This window comes from Antechinus flavipes, chromosome 3, assembly GCF_016432865.1.
Source record: "Antechinus flavipes isolate AdamAnt ecotype Samford, QLD, Australia chromosome 3, AdamAnt_v2, whole genome shotgun sequence".
NCBI classification, from domain to species: Eukaryota; Metazoa; Chordata; class Mammalia; order Dasyuromorphia; family Dasyuridae; genus Antechinus; species Antechinus flavipes.
The window spans coordinates 593944087-593963420 of record NC_067400.1 but is presented as its reverse complement, the minus strand read 5'-3'; the positions used below and the strand labels follow the sequence as shown (position 1 = coordinate 593963420).

Sequence of the window (19334 nt, the reverse complement as noted above, 5' to 3'; positions counted from 1 at the left end):
CGCCACTAATATGGCGGCGCCCGTAAGTGTGGTGGGTCCTCCGTCACGTGACGCGGGCCGGAGGCCGACGGCCCCCTCCCGCTTCCAGGCTGAGACCACGTGACGCAGGCCGGTCCAGTCACGTGAGGTTCTCGCTCGCTCGTGAGCTCCTCGGGCGGGGCTGGGGGAAGGGGCGCTGGGTGTCTGGAGGGGGCAGAAGCAGAGGCGGCGGCCGAAGATGGCGGGGTGCAGGGGTGTCCTGTGCTGCTGCTGCCGCTGGTGCTGCTGCTGCGGAGAGCGCGAGAGCCGCACCCCGGAAGAGCTGGTACGGGCCGGGCGGCGAAGCCGGGCCGGGCTGGGCCGGGCTGGGCTCGGGAGGGGAGGGGATGGGGCCGGGCCTGGGGCGTTGCTAAGGGCCCGGCGGTTGCTAAGGAGAGGCGGCGGGAGGGGGCGTAGCCTAGGACGGAGCAGCCCCTCCCCATCCTTTCCCTCTTCCCCCGCGGCCTGTACCCCGCGCCCGGCGTCTCCCACCTCCTCGCCTTCTCCTCCCCTCCCAAGCTCTTGGGAACTAGACAGAGCGAGGCCCGTGAGCGGCCGGACTGGTTGACCTTGGACAAGTTGCTGCCTCCCTCCGGGCCTCAGTCTCCCCTCTGTAGAGCCCGGCGGTCTCTCAGGGTCCTCCCAGCGCGGTCTCCCCCGCCTTCGTGATCGTTCCTCCCCGGGCCTTCCCTGTTCTGCGGGTCACGCCTGGACCTCGCCGAGGGAGAGAATGGTCCAGCCCCTGCCCCCAGGGAGCCCACGGGCCCCCGCCCCCGGCCTCTGGGAAGCCTTTGTCCGCGGCCCTCTGCGGCCTCTGCCGACCCAGCTGCCCTTGGCCCGCATGGATCCCCGGTGGGGGCCCCTCGTGCCCGTCTAGAGCCGTGGGAACTCCCCTCCGCCTCCTGGCACACGAGTCCTCCGCCCTCCCGAGCCTCAGTTTCCCCATCTGTAGAAACAATACTCGCCAGGGCTTTTTGTGCTTCTTGGGCTTGTCCCCGACTCCCGGGTGTAACCTCCCTCTCCCCAGTCACAGCCACTCTTGTGCCTCTGCCTTTGCTCAGGCTTCTGGGATCCCTTTTTGCTTTTTCACCTGTTGAATTCACCTCAAATACTACCTTTTCCATCTGTCCTGACCTTCCTACCCCGGGACTCAGTTCTGGAAAGGGCTTGGGGCTTCCCCAAAGCGAGGTTCCAGTGACTTGGCCAAAATCGGGCTTCCCTGCCTCTAAATCGGGCCCTGCCCTCGCTCAGGCCCCAGAGCCCAAGGGAGGCTGTGAGCTGCCCTGTGTGGGACGGCACAGGTGTCATTAACCTGTCACTTTGTTTCCCTTCCGGGTTAAACCCAGTGCTTTGCCCTCAACACATATCTAATTTATCACATTGCCAAGCAAAGGAAGGGAGGTTGGAATTAACGTTACCTGCACTTGTTGTGAGGGAAAGAATTGGTGAGTGTTGGAGTTATAACCGCAGTTGTGCTGGTTATTGTCGTTGCCCCGGGAAGAGGGGGCCTCTGTTCATGGGAGCATGAGTTCCTTCTCACGCCCCGTTGAGTCAGCGTAAGCCTCATTGCCAGCTAGGAACCCGCGGTGGTTTTTATCTGTTACTCAGAATAGGGCGACACTTTTCTGGGCATAACATGACTTTCCGAGAATTTGGGGTCTCTGCATTCATAATTCATTTTAATTGGAATAAGGACAAAAAGTGTATAAGTTCTTGGAGCCAGGGGAAACAGAGCACTCACACAAATGTCTAAGTACAAAGTAATTAGAAACAAAGACAGTATTTAAGCACTGGGCATGGGGGGACCATGGAGGGGCAAACACTGAGTGGGGTTGGGGTGAAGGATCTGATGAGGAGGGGGTCGGGGATGGCGTCCTCCTCCTCCTGGCCAGATCCTAATCTTTCATGAATGGCATTTTGTCAGTTTTCATCCTTGAACAGGTTATTTCACCAGGTAATGGCCTAGATTTAGAGATAAGGCCATCTCCAAAGAAGTGTCAGTTTCCGCTTTCATTTTGTTTAAAGCTTTCTTCTTCTGGGTTTGCTTTTATAGACTATCCTTGGAGAAACACAGGAGGAAGATGATGAGATCCTTCCCCGAAAGGACTATGAGGTGAGGCTCTAAAATGGTCATCGGTGAGTAAAGCACTGTGTGATCTCTTCGTGTCCACAAACACCCAGTAAATTGTGCTAGAAATATTGTAGTCAGTGAGACTTGGATTCAGACTCTTGTCGCTAGTTGTAGGATGAAAAAATCACTTCTCTTACTTTTAATTTGTTAAATTGGGAATTGGGAAATAGATTCTGATAGGAATTGTTGTCCGGGGTTGCTGTGAAGGAAAGAATTGGTAGATGCTAAAGTGCTGTATCATTGTGAGTTGTGCTGTTATTGTTATTGCCAGGGGGTGGAGAGGACTCTGGGTGGCCTGTGTTCATTATTTCCTATATGTCCTGAATATGGCTTGCTTTATGTCAATATGAAGGCTGTGCCAGTGGGGCCAGAAGCTCTCCCAAGTCCTGCTAAGGTAAAACAGCTTCAAGCAGGACCAGGAACTGTTTCTGTTACCAAGGATTGTCCAGCTAAATGTGGGTTTCTGTGCCAGGGAAACTTCAGGGTGATTACTTTTTTGACCATAGCAACTGTGAAATTTTGTGAATTGTAGGCGAGTTCTAACTTGCTTCTGTCAAGGGAGTAACAGTGTCAGCCAGACAACAGAGCCTCAAAATATTGATTTATAAAGTCATTCAGCCAGCTATTGTATAAGCAGTTACCATGTGTCAGGCACTTCTCCAGGGGCCTGCTCTCCCCAGAAGCTTGCATTTTAAGGGCAGAGACAGCATATGTCTATCAGAACATATAAGTCCCAAGGAGCTGGGAAATCACCTGGGAGGATATGCTAGAAAACTCCTGGAGGAGGCAATACTTGTGGAAAATCAAAGGAAGCCAGAGTCCGAGTTGGGCGGGAGAAGGCCCAGAGATGGGAGGTGTTTGTGTACAGGGAGCAGGCCCGGGTGACTGCAGGGCACAGGAGAGTAAAGTGTGACTGGGTGGGAGGGGTTCGAAGGGGCTTGTTGTGAATGTACTAGAGGACTTGGATGCAGAAGGTCCTAGGGAGCTGGGGGTGGGAGGTGTAGGAAGGGGGATTTGTCGACTTTATGCTCCTATGGAAGCCTCCCCGGCCCTTCTTAATTCTAGTGTTCATTATTGCCTGTACATCCTGTATGTAGAGTGCTTTATAGATGCATGTCCTCCCCATTAGATTGTAAGCTCCTTGAGGACAGGAACTGCCTTTTGCCTTTTTGTTCTTTAAGTCACTGGACTTAGCGGAATCCCTTGGTGATGCTTTGGGGAGTCACTTTGGTAGCTCAGTGGAAGCTCGATTGGAATGGGCAGAGACGAGGCTGGGAGACCAAGCAGGAAGCTATTGTAATAATTGTCTGCAAGGTGATGGAGCCTGAGAGTTGAGTGTAGGGGACATCAGAGGGGAAATCTGGAAAAGAAATGGCAGGATTGGGCAGGCAGCTTACTGGCAGGCTGAAAGTGAGGTCTTGGCTGAGCGGATAGTGATGCCTTCAGTAGAGATAGGGCCGCTTTGGGGGAAGCAGAGGAAGGTAATGGTTTGTTTGGGACGTGCTGCTCCCCGCAGCCTCCCCAAACATCCAGGAATAGCCTGGTGGTTAGAGTGCCAGGCCTGAACTCAGCCCTGAGTTCAAATCCAGCCTCAGAGACTTCCCGGCTGGGTGGCCCTAAGCGAGTCACTTCACTTGTTTGCCTCAGTTTCCCCATCTGTAAAATGAGCTGGAGAGGGAAACGGCCAGCCACTGCCGCACCCTGCCAAGAAAACCCCCCAAAAAGGGTCACAATGAGTTGGACATGACTGAAAAACGACAAAAAAGCAACAACCAGAATCCGGTTTGAGATAGGGCTGACATGGGATAGAGCTTGAGACTGAGGCTGCATGGAGGTGGTAGTTAAAACGACAGCTCTGACTGGGCTTAGAAATGGATGGGGAAGGGACAGCTGAGGCTGACTGGCCCACGCTTACAGCACTTCCTGTATCACTTCAACAGTCTACTCCAGTCACGCTGATTTTTACTAGGTGATAGCTCTCAGAACTGGTTTTTAAAGAAGGGCTTCTGTGGCTTCACCCTGATCTTGCATCGGGCTCTCCCCTCTCTTAGTCACTGACCCCAACATTTACAGGTGTATCTATAAACCCTGGGTCACCCACAGGGCAAGTAACTTGCCCAAGATGGCCTGGGGAAGGACAAGGCCAGGGTAGAACTCACTGCTTCTGACCCCAGAGCTGGGGCTCTTCCTCCTGTTCCGTGTCCCTCCCGTGCCCCCACGGCTTATTAGGTACCAAGAAATGAAAGTTCTTTGTCCCGGCCTTCTCCCCAAACTTCCCGAGAGTCCTCTCCACTTCTGCAGTGCAGCCAGGCGAGTCCCACACTTCACTGACCCACAGAGTGTGGAGAAGAGTGGGGCTGGCGGGGACCCCCACGCTGCACCATGGGATACACACAAGGACAGGAAGGGGAGGGGGCTCTAGCTCTCCAGCTCCGGCTCACCTGGGCCTGGGATCTCCTTGTGAGGCAGGCCCTCCTCCTGAGCTGGGTTGCCTCTGTCACTAACCTCACCTCCTCTCCCCCCAGTGCCAGTGACCACAGAGCGGCACAGGTTGAGTTGTCCCGGCCCCAGAGGCTTAGCCTGATCCTGGCCGACCCTGCTCCTCGTCACCTGCTTATGCCCCCAAGTAGTTGGAGGAGGGGTCCTCAGGCTCACCTCACTGGCTCTCTTGTTCATATGTTCCATTTAACAGGCAGGAAATTTCATTGACTAAAAAGGAATAGAAGGAGAACCCCAGAGACCATTGCAGCCCTAGAAAAATCTAATCATTTCCTGCTTTCTCAGAAATCTTTTCGTCGGTGGGGAAGTTCTGCTGAGATAAACCATCCTTACAGAAACACGTATTATATCAGAACGTATTTGAAAATTAAAAATGGAAAGCAAAAAGACACAGGCAATAATAAATCCCAAAGGATTTTTCTTTGATTCTTTGCCATACCCCTTTGTCTTCTGCTTCTCTGCCTCACAGTGTCAGGGTTTCACCTTTACGCTCTGGCCCATTTGCCCATCTCTTGATTTAATAGTGTGTTGCCTAGGTTTTTTTTCATTTATTAAAGTTTGCATTCAAGTTGGAAAACTTGAGTGGGACACACCAAAGGGACACAGCTCTCCTGTTGGGTCCTGCCATCATCCTCTGCAGCAGATTTGCTCAGCTCAGGAGATGAAGGCTCACCTGGGCCTCCCTCTTGCCAGAATGCTGGAGTGTGCGTCATCCCACTCGTAGCATGGACATTGCCCTTAACTTTAATTTATATGGGCTGTATGTGTCCATTTGTGTATTTTTAGTATCTTTCATTGTTTTCTGTCACTTTTAGTTTCATTCAGTTACCTGAAGGTTTTTTGGGTTTTTTAAATTTTTTTAAATAACTTTTTATTGATAGTTTTTTTTTTTTAATTCTGTTAAGGATCAAGCAGAATTTTTTATTGTTTTATCTAAAACATTTTTAAAATGTGTGGGCCCTTTTTCTGGCTTAGGATCTCTTAGGGCCTCAGAACTACTATTCTCAGCCTTGTTTCTCATCTATAGAGAGTATTAGAGGTTGGATTGGATCAGGCCTCCTTCGAGAAAGTGCCCTCCTTGTTTCATTTTTGTTTATTTTACAAAACAAAATTTTTAGCTGAGTTTGCCACTTTGCCCTGAGGCCTTTCCAGCCTCCCAGTCTCCATTGTGCCTTCCCTGGGCATTTACCAAGTATCTATTTAGTACTTAGCGTATAGTAACCTGTGTGTTTTCTCCCCCAAGTGGGAGGTGACCTGGGATCAGAATTTGCCTTTTCTCTGTTTCCCCGACACTTGCTAGCACATGGTGGTTGTCACTCCCTCTTCAGTCAAGGCTGACCCTTTCTGACCCCACAGACGGAAGCGCTCCGGTGCTGCCCAGGGAGTTTTCTTGGCAAAGATGCTGGAGTGGTTTGCCATTTACTTCTCTAGTGGTTTAAGGCAAACAGAGGAACAGAGGTTCCATGACCTGCCCAGCTAATAGGAGTCTGAGGCCAGATGGGCCTCCAGCCCTTCCGCTGCCTCATACACATATAATCACTTATTAAATGCTGGTTGACTGACTGGCCTATCATCTTCCTATTTACTTTTCCCCCTAAAATCTGACTACAGAAGAAAATTGGTTAAATGAGGATACAAATTATTTCTTTTTTAAAAGTTATTGACATTTTTATTTTAGTTATCTTCATTTACAAATAAATCTCATCCTCCTTTTTTACCCAGTGAGTAATCTCTTGTAATAAAAGCAAAAAAAGAAAGGAGAGAAGAATTCAGCAAGCCTAGCCAAAACATTAACTGAAGAAAACACTGTTTGTACTTTTCAATGTCTCCATTCCTCAAACCCCACAAAGAAAAGAGGAGAGTTTCAAGACTTTGCAAAAGTTTTTAAAAGCCAGTTAAAATTTCTTCTGAATTGTGTAATGCTAGCTCCAAATTCTCTAGAAGTTCCTGTTTGGGCTTTGTGACCTCTTCCTGTCATGTTTAGACCTGATTGTAATATTCTTCTCATGTATCATCTTTTAGAGTTTGGACTATGATCGTTGTATCAATGACCCCTACCTGGAAGTGCTGGAAAGTATGGATAATAAGGTAGGGTGGGATTCCTTGATTTGTCAGGGATTTAAAGATCTTTGGGTACTTCCTCTTCCTGTTGTAAGTATTCTCCTTTGCTTTGCTGTTTTCCCCCAAACCCATCTTGAAGTATTGCAGATCTTATACCCTGTCTTCATGTTGCTAATCCCCTCACATTCATAGCTACCTGGTTCTGAGCTTTTTAATAAGCAACCGCAGTACATCTTTTCTTGCCATACTTGGAAGTTTGTCTGAAAATCATTGGGACTTGGATATTTGTGTCTCTCACCTTTCTGTCAATATAATTATGTTTTTTTTTTAATGAGGCGCTTTTTTTCTCTACACAGAAAGGTCGAAGGTATGAGGTGGTAAAATGGATAATGGTGTTTGCTATCGGAGTCTCCACTGGCCTGGTAAGACAATTAGGCACAGGAGCCAAGATTAAGATGGGGGAGTCAGCCTCAAATCAGTGAGCTAATGAGTCCTGTCCCCACTTGTGGGTTTTTTGTTGTCCTCGTGCTTATGAAATGGATGGAATTATGTGCATGAAGTGCTGTATAACTCAGAGATCTGTCCTGCTCTCCCAGGCTCTTGTTTTATTGAGTTCCCTGAGGGAAGGAGAAAGTGATTGGATTATTGAGGCTGGGACTTATCTAAGACCTCATCCAAACTGGAATCACGCATAACTGGCCATTGTAACAGATGATTTATCTTCATTAACTCTGAAGAGGGTTGTCTCACGTACTAATTTGGTAACCTAGGCCTAGGGACACCAGTTGACTCACCCAGAATCACACAGATAGTAAACAGCAGGTAGTTTGAACTCAAGTCCTCTCCCTCCAAATCTAGAACTTTTCCCACTCAACCATGAGAGGAAGGAAATGATTGAATGCTTCCCTTGTTATTCACAGGTGGGCCTCTTTGTGGACTTCTTTGTACGACTTTTCACCCAGCTCAAGTTCCATGTTGTACAGACCTGTATCCTTTCCATGATTTCTAATTTTATTGATTTTTCTTTCATGGTGCTGTTTATTAGCATTTGGTTAATCTTTCAGCAAGTTTCCTGGGATGAGGGGAACATCAGTAAGAGCAAAGTGATGCTTGATGGTTATCTGGGCATTTAAAGCTTTGAAAGGAAGAACAACATTTTTGAGTTCCAAATTCTCTCCCTCCTGTCCCTCCTCTTGGAAAGGCAAGCAGTATGATATCAATTATACATATGAAATCATTTTGCAACACACACACACACAAATAAAAGAATTGAAATAAGGATGCTTCCACCTACACTTTGAGTTCATTAGTACTTTTTCTGGAGAGGAAGAGCATTTTTCATCTTGGAATTGGAAAAATGAGTGTCTTAAAGAATAACTGAGCTGTCCTGTAACGTAGCCACAGGAGAATAGAGTTTGTGGTGATTGATGATCTGAAATGCATTTAATCAGCTTTTATTCCTAAGGAAGTCTGTCACCTCAGGCTGAAAGACCTATGTTTGGGCCTTGGTGCAGATAAGAGATTCCCCTCCTCAATCCTTACCTCTCTATCAGGTAGCTGTGAGACCTTTCTGAATTGTTCCTTTGTTGGGCTCTCACCTCCTCAGAGGGCTTTCCCTGCCCCTTTTCAAAAATAAAACCTCTTTGTCTGTTATCAGTTGCAATTGGATTACAGAGTCACCTTTGTAAATGAGCAGTGGCCTGGGAAATTGTGGATTGGTGTTGGCTTAGTCTTAGTGTTCTTATCCATCCCTGAAATACCCCCTGGGTCAGCAGACCAACTGAGGCTCAGGAGCTACCTCTGGGTAGGATGGGGCTTGAGGGGGAGCTCGCCAGGCACAGGGTGCAGGCCTGTGGTGTCTTCCTTAACACAGACCAAAAGCGGTCGAGGAGTGTAGCGAGAAGGGATGCCTTGCCCTCTCCCTGCTGGAGCTCCTGGGCTTTAACTTGACTTTTGTCTTCCTAGCCAGCCTGCTCGTCCTGATTGAGGTAAGAGGGCTTCTTGCTCAAGGAAGCTTTCAAATTGGGGATTTCTCATCTAAGTTTAGTGAACATTTATTTAACACCTGAGAGAAGAGGGCTACAGATAAAAAAGACAGTGTCTGCCCTCTGGATGCTTATTACCTAATGGAGAAGGCTGCACACCTGAGGAACTTGGGGAGGGGCCCCCGAGAGGACATCAGGGTGGGAAGGGGAAGGCATTTCTCTGTAATGTCTGGGCTGGCTTTCTGGAGGTCCTCCGGAAGGGCCTTGGTCTCAGCAGGATAGACACCACGAGAATGGACAAGAATAGAGTCCAGAGTCATTATTGTCTCCTTTACAGTCTGTGTCTGTCATAGTCTGGCCCAGTCTCCTCCAGCAGTCTGACAGTCTGCCTTCTATCTGATTGCCTGTCCCCTGTTCTTCTATGCCCTGCTACAATTACATCATTACAGCATACTGATTATGTGTGAACTAGAGAATCATTACATCACCATGCTAAGTGCTAAGTATATGTGAACTAGAGAACTAACATCTCATCAATTCCACTAAGTTAACACCTTGTTTCAAGTATACTTCTCCAGAGTTCCACCCTCTACATTTCCCCAGCAGTTATGATGAATTCACTTGTAACCAAGTGAGCCTTTGTTTAAAAGCCTGAAAGCATTTATTTAGTTCTTCCGGTGTGCCTGGTGCTGGGCCAAGTGCTAGCATCACCCTGACGAGCTGAAGGAAAGTCCAGAAGCTTAGTTTGTGATGGGGAATGGCAGCACATGGAAGGAAACTGACTGACTGGGAGCGGACGAAGGAGAGGAGCAGGGGAAATCGAAATCTGGGGAGTCAAGATTGAATCCCAGGAAAAGTGAAGACTTGGCTCGTCTGGGCACATTTGGGTTTTTTAAACCCTAAAATGGAGATCCAAGAGCAATCGGGAAAGGGACTGCAGGGGCCAAGGGCGTTTTCAGAAATCCAGGGCTAGCATGAACTTTGAGGATGAGAAGCATCTGTGGCCCTGGAGAAGAAGGGCAGAAAGGCAGGAGTGGAGCCTGCAGAGGGAGGAGGGGTGGCCTAATGACCTAGAAATCATTTCTCCTTTGCAAGCTTCCCGGATCCTATAGCTTTGCTAACCTGAAGCTTCTGCACGAACATGCTCTGCTGTGATTGTTCCTTTTGCTATATCATCATCATACCCCACAGCTTAATGGAAAATAGATTTTAAGTGCATAATGGTTGCTCGTATTGTCTTGGCAGCCAGTGGCAGCCGGTTCTGGGATTCCAGAGATCAAATGCTACTTGAATGGTGTGAAAGTGCCAGGCATTGTCCGCCTCCGGACCCTGGCGTGCAAGGTTCTGGGAGTGCTCTTCAGCGTGGCCGGAGGTGAGCAATGTCTTATTGTTTTCGTTTTGTCCTTGAGGTGTCAGAGAGAACAATGTTCAACATGTATGTTGTATTGGGCTTAGGGCAAGACAGTGTGACTGATGCAAATCCACACATTTCAGTATGATTGATCCTGGTGGTATGATGTTATTGTAGATAAACCGTGTTCAAAAATTCTTGAATGTCCCATCAGTATTTTAAGTAGCTGACTGTCCTCTGGTGGAGCTCACTTTCAGGGCAGCTTCAGGTATTTGTGGCATAATGGAGATTTCCTCCAAAGCTTCACAACATGACTTTAAGGAGCACTTTTTGTGAATCATTTCACGTTCCCTTTATAAAGTTTTAGAATGGTCAGTGCTAACTGTTTCTTATTCTACCATTTTCTTCAGATTCTTAATTTTCCTTTTTAAACTTGTTCTTAGGACTCTTTGTAGGGAAGGAGGGCCCCATGATCCACAGTGGTGCAGTTGTAGGTGCTGGACTCCCTCAAGTAAGTAATGACTTGCCCAAGATTTCTTTTTAATCATAATTTGTGAGGGAGTCTTTTGAAATCAATCAAGCCTTAATTCATTTGAACAATAATTTATTAGGATATTAAGGCTACTATATATAAGGATATTTGGATATAATATTATCATTATTATTAAGTTCAGATGCAAAACTAAAAACAATCTCTAGCCCTGGGAAAGAGTTTACATTCTTTTAAGGAGATACAGCTTGTAAAGAGAAAAGTATCTAGGGGCCCTTGGTGGGGAGAGAGGAAAGAGAAAGAAAAAAGAGAAGAAGAGGAATGGGGGAGAAGGGAGAGGAGAGAGAAGAAAAGAGAGAAAGGAAGAGGAAGAGAGAAAGAGAAGGAGAGAAAGAGAAGGACAGAGAGATAACAGTAAAAATCAGGGGATCAAGAAAGGAAGTGGCAAAGGAACTAATCCAGGAAGGAGGCAGGAAGTCTAAGCTTGGGGCTAGAGGCAAAATGTTGTATGAGTGGGGAGTTGGGAAATGGAAGGCTGAGCCTGGCTCCTCTCCACCTCTGTGTGACGGGGAATACCTTGAAGCCTCCTGGAGCCAGCTTCAGGTTCTGATTGTAGAGATAAGTTCTGAACAAGAAGTGACAGGACAGCCTTGCTCTATAGGCAGCATTTGAAGAATGGATTAGAGAGGAGAGAGAGGCAGGATCCTACAATTAACTGAGTGAGCATTTGATGGATGTTGGGGGCGAAGAATCAAGCAGACATGGACCATGGTTGGACATGGGAGAGGGAGAGTCAGAGACAACTTACAAGTGGCCTCCCTGGGGAAGGAGTCGTGGCTGCAGAAGGGAAGCTGTCCTTGGGACAGCCACTGGCACTGCCCAGGAGGCATTGGGGTGGAGGGTAGGATGGATCTGGATGTTTAGATTGGAAAGCTCTCTCCACAGGGACAAGCCAATAGGTGGAATTGAGGACATTATTGGACATAAATTGTAGAGAGAAAAGATGGCGAGCATCATTGATGGGTGCCCATGGTCAGTAGGCAGGGAGTAAGTGATGTTCTTTCAAGGGAGATTGGCCAGATGGGGAGGAGACTCAGGAGAAAGTCTCAGAAGCTCATGGGGAAAGAGTATCTAAGAGGTAGGGGCAGTGTCAGCGGCTGCAGAGAAGTCAGCCAGAACGAGGGCTGAGATACAGCACTAATAAAGGTCCTTGTAACATTGAAGAGATTGGTATCTGTGGAGCAACAAGGTTGTAAGTGGTAAATGTGGGTGTCTTGGAAGGTAGCCAGAAGGGAGCAAGAGATTGAAAATTAGGAGCAGAGATGATAGAAGGGGCAAAGTCCCAGAAGACCCGAGAAGAGGACACAGAGGGGTTGTCCTCGGTGATGAGGGCTCCCTGTTTGTGAGAGACAGAACAGAAGAGAGAATGGAGGGACTGACGTCAAGGACTTTAGATATGTATATTGACCTTGTACTTCACAAAAGGAAGAGAAATTCATCATCTCTGATAGGTTTGGAAAATGTGTGGAGACTTTCCCACAGAATTTGAATTTCCTGGCATCAGTTTAGGCTGAGTGAGATGGGTTTCTTGTTTCAAAACATTAAAGGAGGTTGAAAGATACTAAAATCACAAGTTTTACTTTCTCTCTCAGAACTTGGACTAAGAATTCTTGCTAATACGTTTCAAAACCTGAGAACGTGGAGCATGTCCCTTAGATGCTCCCTTCAGAGTCCCTTAGATGGGTGTGAATTCAGCATTCCCTTGAATTAGGGCTCTAGGCACCTTGTGGGTTTGTGAAGTAAATGTGATTTACTTCATTTCATGGGTCCTAATAAAACTCAATGCTGGAGCTAGGATTGTATAGCCGATGGGAATTATTGATTAGGGAGCTTGGGAGGTGAGGGTTCTCTTGAAGTTAGCCATTTTGAAAAACTTCCAATTCTTTTGAGCCATAATTTCTAGTCATTAAGTATTGACTCCTCAGTAGCTGTGGGGAGTCAAGAATTTCCTTCTCTTAAAGTTCATTCTTTAGTAAACTGCCCTCTCAGCTACTCAGGAAAGAACAAACACCAGTCAGAAACATCCTATTAGTGAACTAAAAGGGATCGGAAGACAGCATCACAGTTTGATGAACGATGAAAAATATGGTCTTCTGCCAGCAAGATCCCCCAAGAGGAGCTGCTTCTATCTTAAGGCAGCTGTTTTGAACTCTTCCCCACAGCACAGTGGAGTTGACTGTTTGATGGTCTAGTTATAAATCTCCCATGTCCCTGCTACAAGGAAAATTAATCTGTTCATTAATTAATCTATGAATTGAGCCACTAAGAAAGAGAAATACAAAAATGAACGCAGAATGGTCCCTGATCAGCCAGGGTAGATGGCTCTAGAAGTTAAGGTGCTGCCTCTTGAGCCTCCTAAAACAAATGCTTTAGGAGGTTACTCACTATTTATTTTTACTACATCTTGTACAGAGGAAAAGAGATTGAGTGTGAGGGTGATCCCTATGGCACTTGGCTACAGTGTGTATTTTCAGGCCCTTAAATTCCCCATGCTTAATTTGTTTTCTCCTGTTTTCAGTTTCAGAGCATCTCTCTGCGGAAAATCCAGTTTAACTTCCCCTATTTTCGAAGTGACAGGTATGGAGAAAATGGAAATTAGCTTCTAAATAGCTCTCTGGAGGCAGGAAGAGAATGCTTAAGTGAATGACAAAATATCAAGCTGAAAAGCATGGAGGGCAGTTGAGACAGAAATGATTCAAAATTTAAGCTATGCTATAGATGCAGGGGAAGGGGTGAGACTAGGGGCTACAAGATTGCACAGTAAAATGCTTGCAGACCATCAATAAGTGAGTTGTAAAAAATTCTTTATTAGCTGTTTATTTTGTTTTATTCAATTTTTTGGATATGTTTTATTGTATGTTTATTTTGTTAAATATTTCCAAATTATGTTTTCATTGAATTTTTGTTGCGGGTTCAACATATTTGATAGATAACTCTGCTATTCATGATTCTCTCTCTCTTTCTTGTTCTCTTACACACACATACACACACACACACTCTTTATGATGATCCATAGATGTGTTCTTTGTTCTCTGCCTCCTTAGCCTTCATTCAGCTCTTTCTCTGGAAATAGCCAGGGCTTTGACATCTGCATTAGTGAAGATTGATGCAGAGGTTTGGGGAAGGAGATGTGGTGAGAAAGTGGTTGGGTTTTTGATTACAGAACATCTTTAATCTGTCTCTCGAGGTGTCAGTTGATGAGAAATGATTTGAACATGTAAGTTTGTAGAATGACTTTGCTGTGCTAGAGAGCCCGTCTTTACGAGTAAAAAGTCCCCTGTGCACCAGGAGCCCTTCTTATCTTCAGGCAGTATTTCATGCAAGGGAATCCCCATTTCAGAATCCCTAACTGCCTACTCAAGGGTGAGATGTTAGCAAAAGAAAATGTATTGTAATGTTGGCTTTTGTGTTCCGATGATCTCAAGGCTTCACGTTTCTTCCTTTTCTCTCCAACTTAGAGACAAGCGAGATTTTGTGTCAGCAGGCGCAGCAGCAGGGGTTGCTGCGGCTTTCGGGGCCCCCATCGGGGGCACCCTCTTCAGCTTAGAAGAAGGTTCGTCCTTCTGGAACCAGGGGCTCACTTGGAAAGTGGTAAGAAGAGGCTTTGAAATGTGGGATAGTGTGTGAGCTGACTTTGAGGCTGGAGGCCTCACCAGCCAAGAGAGCGCTTACTTAAGCTCTTGATTTTGACTTCTAGAAAGCCCCTCCTGGAGGGAATATGGTTGTTACTGAGAATTGAATTCACCACTTTTTGTTCTTCACTTACCACTTGAACTCCAGGGAGATTAAAGGAGATGAATGAGAGGGGGTCAGCGACAAACTTCTGTCCTGGGCGTGGGGACCCAGCCTCAGGCATTGTCCTGGAAGGAATAAATGCTACTTGGAAAATCAAAGCCCTTTACAAAAATCCCTTCTCATGTCTTCCTAACAACCCTGTGAGCTGGGAAGGAACTAGACTTTCATAAACGCAGTTACTGCATCACAGTCAAGCTTGTCTCCTGGCCAGGACCACAGACTCAGGCCTGGAAGGGTCAGGGACTCCCTGAGTCTGATGAAGAATTCTCTCTACTGGGTACCCAGGGAGCCCTCATTTCTGCCCAGCTAGAACTCGGGGCTTTTTTCCATTAGCATGCACCTGTTCCTAGCCCCTGATTTTGGGGGTTCTCAGATGTGACCTGACTGTGCTATATTAGTATGTAGAATGGATTGCTTTTCTCTTTCCTCACCTGACTCCTGGGAAAAATGTCAATCGGAAAGGCAAGCTCATCACTTCTCAGTTCTCGTTTCTTCTTTCTCCCCTCTTTAGCTCTTTTGTTCCATGTCTGCCACATTCACTCTGAACTTCTTTCGCTCTGGAATCCAATTTGGAAGTTGGGGTTCTTTCCAACTCCCTGGGTTGCTGAATTTTGGAGAGTTTAAGGTTAGTATCATCCCAACTACCAGCACATCATACTTGTTCCCTGAAATCAATTTTAATGAATGTGCCAAAGCGCAGCAGTAAGAAAGACAATTAAAAAAACTGCCCGTTGGATCCAAGAATCCAAGTTTCATTTCTTCCTAGCCACTCAGTATGATTTATTAAGTATCTACTCTATGCTAAATGTGGGTTGTACAAAGAAGAGCAGACATGGGCCCTGCCCTCAGAGAGTTTCTATTCTAATGGAGATGACAACTTGTAAAGAACTTAAGGAAAAAATTTTACCACCAGGAAAGACCTAGGAAAGCTGGGATTTGAGCGGAGTCTGAAAAACAGGTGGGGATTCTGGGCGTGGAGGTGAGGAAAGTGGACAGTCCAGACTGGGGGGGGAGGGAGGAGGGGGGAACAAGAGGAGAGGGGCTGGTGTTATGGTGAAGAGTGACAAGTAGATCCCTGTGACTAGAGCCATAGAGTTTGGAAGGGAGTGAATGTCAGAAGACTGCATGGTAGGAAGAAGTCAACTGATAAAGAGCTTTATATACTGACTAGAGGACTTTGTAGTTGATACTGAAGATAATTGGGAGCTACAGGACTTTATTAATCAGGAAGTAAGCTGAATAGAAGATGGATTAGAGGGGAAAGAAAGTGGAGATGAGCAGATGCAGTAGAGGTGCAGGTGAGAGGTGATGAGGGCCTGAGTTAGGGGAGCCTGGGGTAGCTGAAAGGAGGCTCTGTGAGGGCAGAAAACTAAGGTTTAGCAAATAAATGGGAGTGTAGGGTAATTGAGACTGAGTTGTCAAGGATGACACAGTGTGAGCCTGGGTGACTGAGACTTTAATGGGGGCATTCAGAGGAGCAGAGTTTAGGGGAAAAGATAACGAGTTTTGTTTTGGAAATAATTGAGTTTGAGATGCATGCAGGACATCTACTTGTCACTTAATCTTGTGAGTTTGGAGCTTAGGGGAGAGACTCGGGCCAGATAGAAAATTCTAGGATTCATCTCCCTAGAGATCATAATTGAACTCTTGGGAGCTAGTGAGATCACCCAGTGGGATAGTGTGAAGAGAGAGCCCTTTGGGAACACCCACAGTTATTGGGAGCGACATTGATGAAGACTTGGGAGAAGAAACTGAAGAGAAGGGGTCACACAGGGAGGAGGAGAACCAGAGAGTGCAGGGTCCTGAAAGCAGAAAGGGGAAAGGGTGTCTAAGTGAAAAAGGCAGAGATTCAAGGAGAACTGGGAAGCCCTTACATTTGGCAATTGAGATCCCTGCACAGTTGGGAGAGGCAATTTTAGTTGTATGGTGAGATCAGAAGTTGTATCAGAGGCTTTAAAAGCAAGTGGAGGCACCTAGTCTGGGTGCCGGGGAATGGGAAGGAGTGAGGGTGGGCATAGAAAGGTTGGCTGTAGCAAGTAAGGACATGTCTTCATCATGGACTAGAAGGAAGGAAAATATCTGAATTATATGAAATGGCAGGAAGGAGAGCTCTTAGCAAAAGGCTTAGTTCTTTGGTGAGGTACAACTTCCAAGTCCTTAGCCAGAGGATTGTGAAGGGAATAGCTTGTAGAAGGCTCAAAGAAGAGAAAGTTTAGAATAGAGAGTGGGCTAGATATCGATTAGGGAGAAATAGATGGATTGTCTTGCTACAGTAAGGACTGATTTGAGACCAGTGGCAGTTTATAGTGGAACTAATCAGCCCAGCGTTTGTGACTTCCGTGGCTCTGTTCATCAGCATCTTTGACTAGGTACAGAGAAAACTGATATGAGGAAGAATCCAGGCTTGGGAACTGGCAAGGCACGATCAGCAGTAAGACAGAGCAGTAAGAGATTCAAGAATGGACAGTAGAGTCTACAGTGTTTCATCAATGGATTGAGACTAAGAAGGAGCAGAGGGTAGCTGAGAAAGAATGGCGGGCTGGAGGGATTAGAGGTCACACATGAATAGTAAGAACTGAGTTAGGACTTGTAAGACAGTGGGAAAGGTAGATTCCTAAAAGATTGTGATCAGATGGAAAAAAGGGGCGGTTTAAGAACATGGATGTAGGATGCTGGGGGATGATAGTAACATCAAGTAACTCAATTAAAGTTGAGTGGAGGACGGAGGAGACTGAGGAACTGGGAGACTTAGATCCTTGAGGGAACATCAGCATATATGTTGAATTCCTGTGATATGAAGGCAGGAGATGAGAGATTAAGTTATACACAAGATTCATTGGGAATTTTAAAAACTCCCGACTATTCTGATGTCAGAGGTAACAGACCAGTATCTGGCTTGGGTGATAATTCTTGATTGTACCAACTTCGATATAAGAAGTGTTTGTTAGGGTCGTGGTAGTGGTAGAGAAGTGGCATCAGGGGAAAAAGAAGCCTTCCATCTCCCCAGGCAGGCAGTCATTAAACATTTATTCGGCACCTACTATATACTAGGAACTGTGCTAAGTGCTGGGGATACAGAGAAAGGAGAAAGATGGTCCCTACCCTTAGAGAGCTCACAGCCTATGGGGGATTCAACATGCAAACAACTGTGTACAACAAGCTGCATACAAGATAAATTGTAAAAAAAAAAAAAAATACAAGATAAAAACAGGAGACACAGAAAAGATGAAAGATCTGAAAAGACTTCCTGTAGAAGGGAATCTGAGGAGAGTCTTCCAAGCACAGGGGAGACCTGAGTCTAATGATGGAAAGTCTTGAGCAAGGAATAGCAAGGAAACCAATAGCCCTGGATCCCAGAGTGAGAGGATGGGGTGTAAGGAATCAGGGAAGGGGAAGGAGAGAGGCAGCAGATTAGAAATGGGCTTTGGACACCAAATAGGATTTTCTATTTTATCCTGGAGGACAGGGAGCCATTGCAGCAGATTGGATTGGCAGGGGTGGGATGGCAGGTGACATGGTCAGTCCTGCACTTGGATGGATTGGAATGGAGAGGGATTTTTGGTAAACCAGCCAGCAAACTGCTAAGAGTCCAAGTGTGAGATGATGAGGCCTTGGCCAAAATGGTGACAACAGAGTTTTGCCCATAGGGGAAAGATGTTACAAAGAAAATTGAACTAATGCATTGTTGGTGAAGTTGTGAACTGATCCAACCATTCTGGAGAGCACTCTGGAACTATGCCCAAACTATCAAACTGTGCATGCCCTTGGATCCAGAAGTGTTTCTACTGGGACTGTATCCCAAAGAGATCTTAAAGGAGGGAAAGGGACCCACATGTGCAAAAGTGTTTGTGGCAGCCCTTTTCAAAGTGGCAAGGAACTGGAAACTGAGTAGAAGTCCATCAGTGGGGAATGGCTGAATAAATTATGGTATATGAATACTATGGAATACTATTGTTCTGTAAGAAACGATCAGCAGGATGATTTCAGAGAGGCCTGGAGAGACTTACATGAACTGATGCTGAGTGAAATGAGCAGGACCAGGAGGTCATTATATACTTCAATAATAATACTATATGAGGATCATTCCTGATGGACGTGGCCATCTCCAGCAATGAGATGATTCAGGTCAATTCCAATAGACTTGGGAAGGAAAGTGCTATCCGCACACAGAGAGAGAACTCATGGAGGTCAAATGTGGATTGAAGCATAGTATTTTCACCTTTTTTTGGTTTGTTTTTCTTTCTTGTGATTTTTTTCCTCTTGGGTCAGATTTTTCTTGTACAAATGACAAAAATATGTTGTTGTTTTTTTAAAAGCACTGAACAACAGATTGAATGTGGGGCATGAGAAAGAGTGAGGAATTAAAGGATGACCCCTGGTTATGAGCCTAAGTGACCGGGAAGGTAGTGGGGTCTTCTAGTCACAGGAGAAAGGTCATGAGTTCAGTTTTGGACATGTTGATCGTATGGAATACCGACTTCAAGATGGCTAGTAGTAGGCAGTTGGAGATGGGAGGGTGAGAGACTGGAGGTCAGTAGAAAGGTTGGGGCCAGATAAGTAGATTGGAGAATCATCAACATTAAGATAGATGATCATTAAATCCACAGGAATTGATGAGAAGACCAAGTGAAATAGGATAGAAGGAGAAGGGAAGGCAGCCCAGGATGGAACCCTGAGGGACTCCCATGACTCGAGGAAGAGCTAGCACAGAGACTGGGGAGCGGTCTAAGACGATAGAGAGGAAAGAACATCAAGGAGGAAAGCTTGATCCCTGATACTATCTGCAGAAAGGGCACGGGGGTGGGGGACTGAGGAGAGAGATCTCTGTTAACTTTGGAGAGAGAGGTTTCTGTTGCATGCTGAGGTCAGAAGCCAGACTGGAGAGTTATCAAGAGAGAAGTGGGGCACCTATTGTAGACAGTCATCTTAAGGAGGAGAGCCACA

At 46.3% G+C, this 19334-nt stretch overlaps 1 protein-coding gene across 1 annotated transcript in view; it reads left to right on the top strand.

Moving 5' to 3' along the window:
* The first annotated feature begins 147 nt into the window (after positions 1-147).
* Positions 148-19334, top strand: part of CLCN6 (chloride voltage-gated channel 6) — a 32711-nt gene continuing 13524 nt past the window's right edge. Inside the window, exons 1-11 of the mRNA XM_051988533.1 lie at positions 148-304; positions 2072-2131; positions 6671-6736; positions 7066-7131; positions 7630-7696; positions 8591-8697; positions 9940-10066; positions 10489-10556; positions 13114-13172; positions 14054-14186; positions 14902-15015. Of these exons, the coding sequence (XP_051844493.1) occupies positions 218-304; positions 2072-2131; positions 6671-6736; positions 7066-7131; positions 7630-7696; positions 8591-8697; positions 9940-10066; positions 10489-10556; positions 13114-13172; positions 14054-14186; positions 14902-15015 (954 nt within the window). The 5' untranslated portion in view covers positions 148-217. The remainder of the gene's footprint in view (positions 305-2071; positions 2132-6670; positions 6737-7065; positions 7132-7629; positions 7697-8590; positions 8698-9939; positions 10067-10488; positions 10557-13113; positions 13173-14053; positions 14187-14901; positions 15016-19334) is intronic.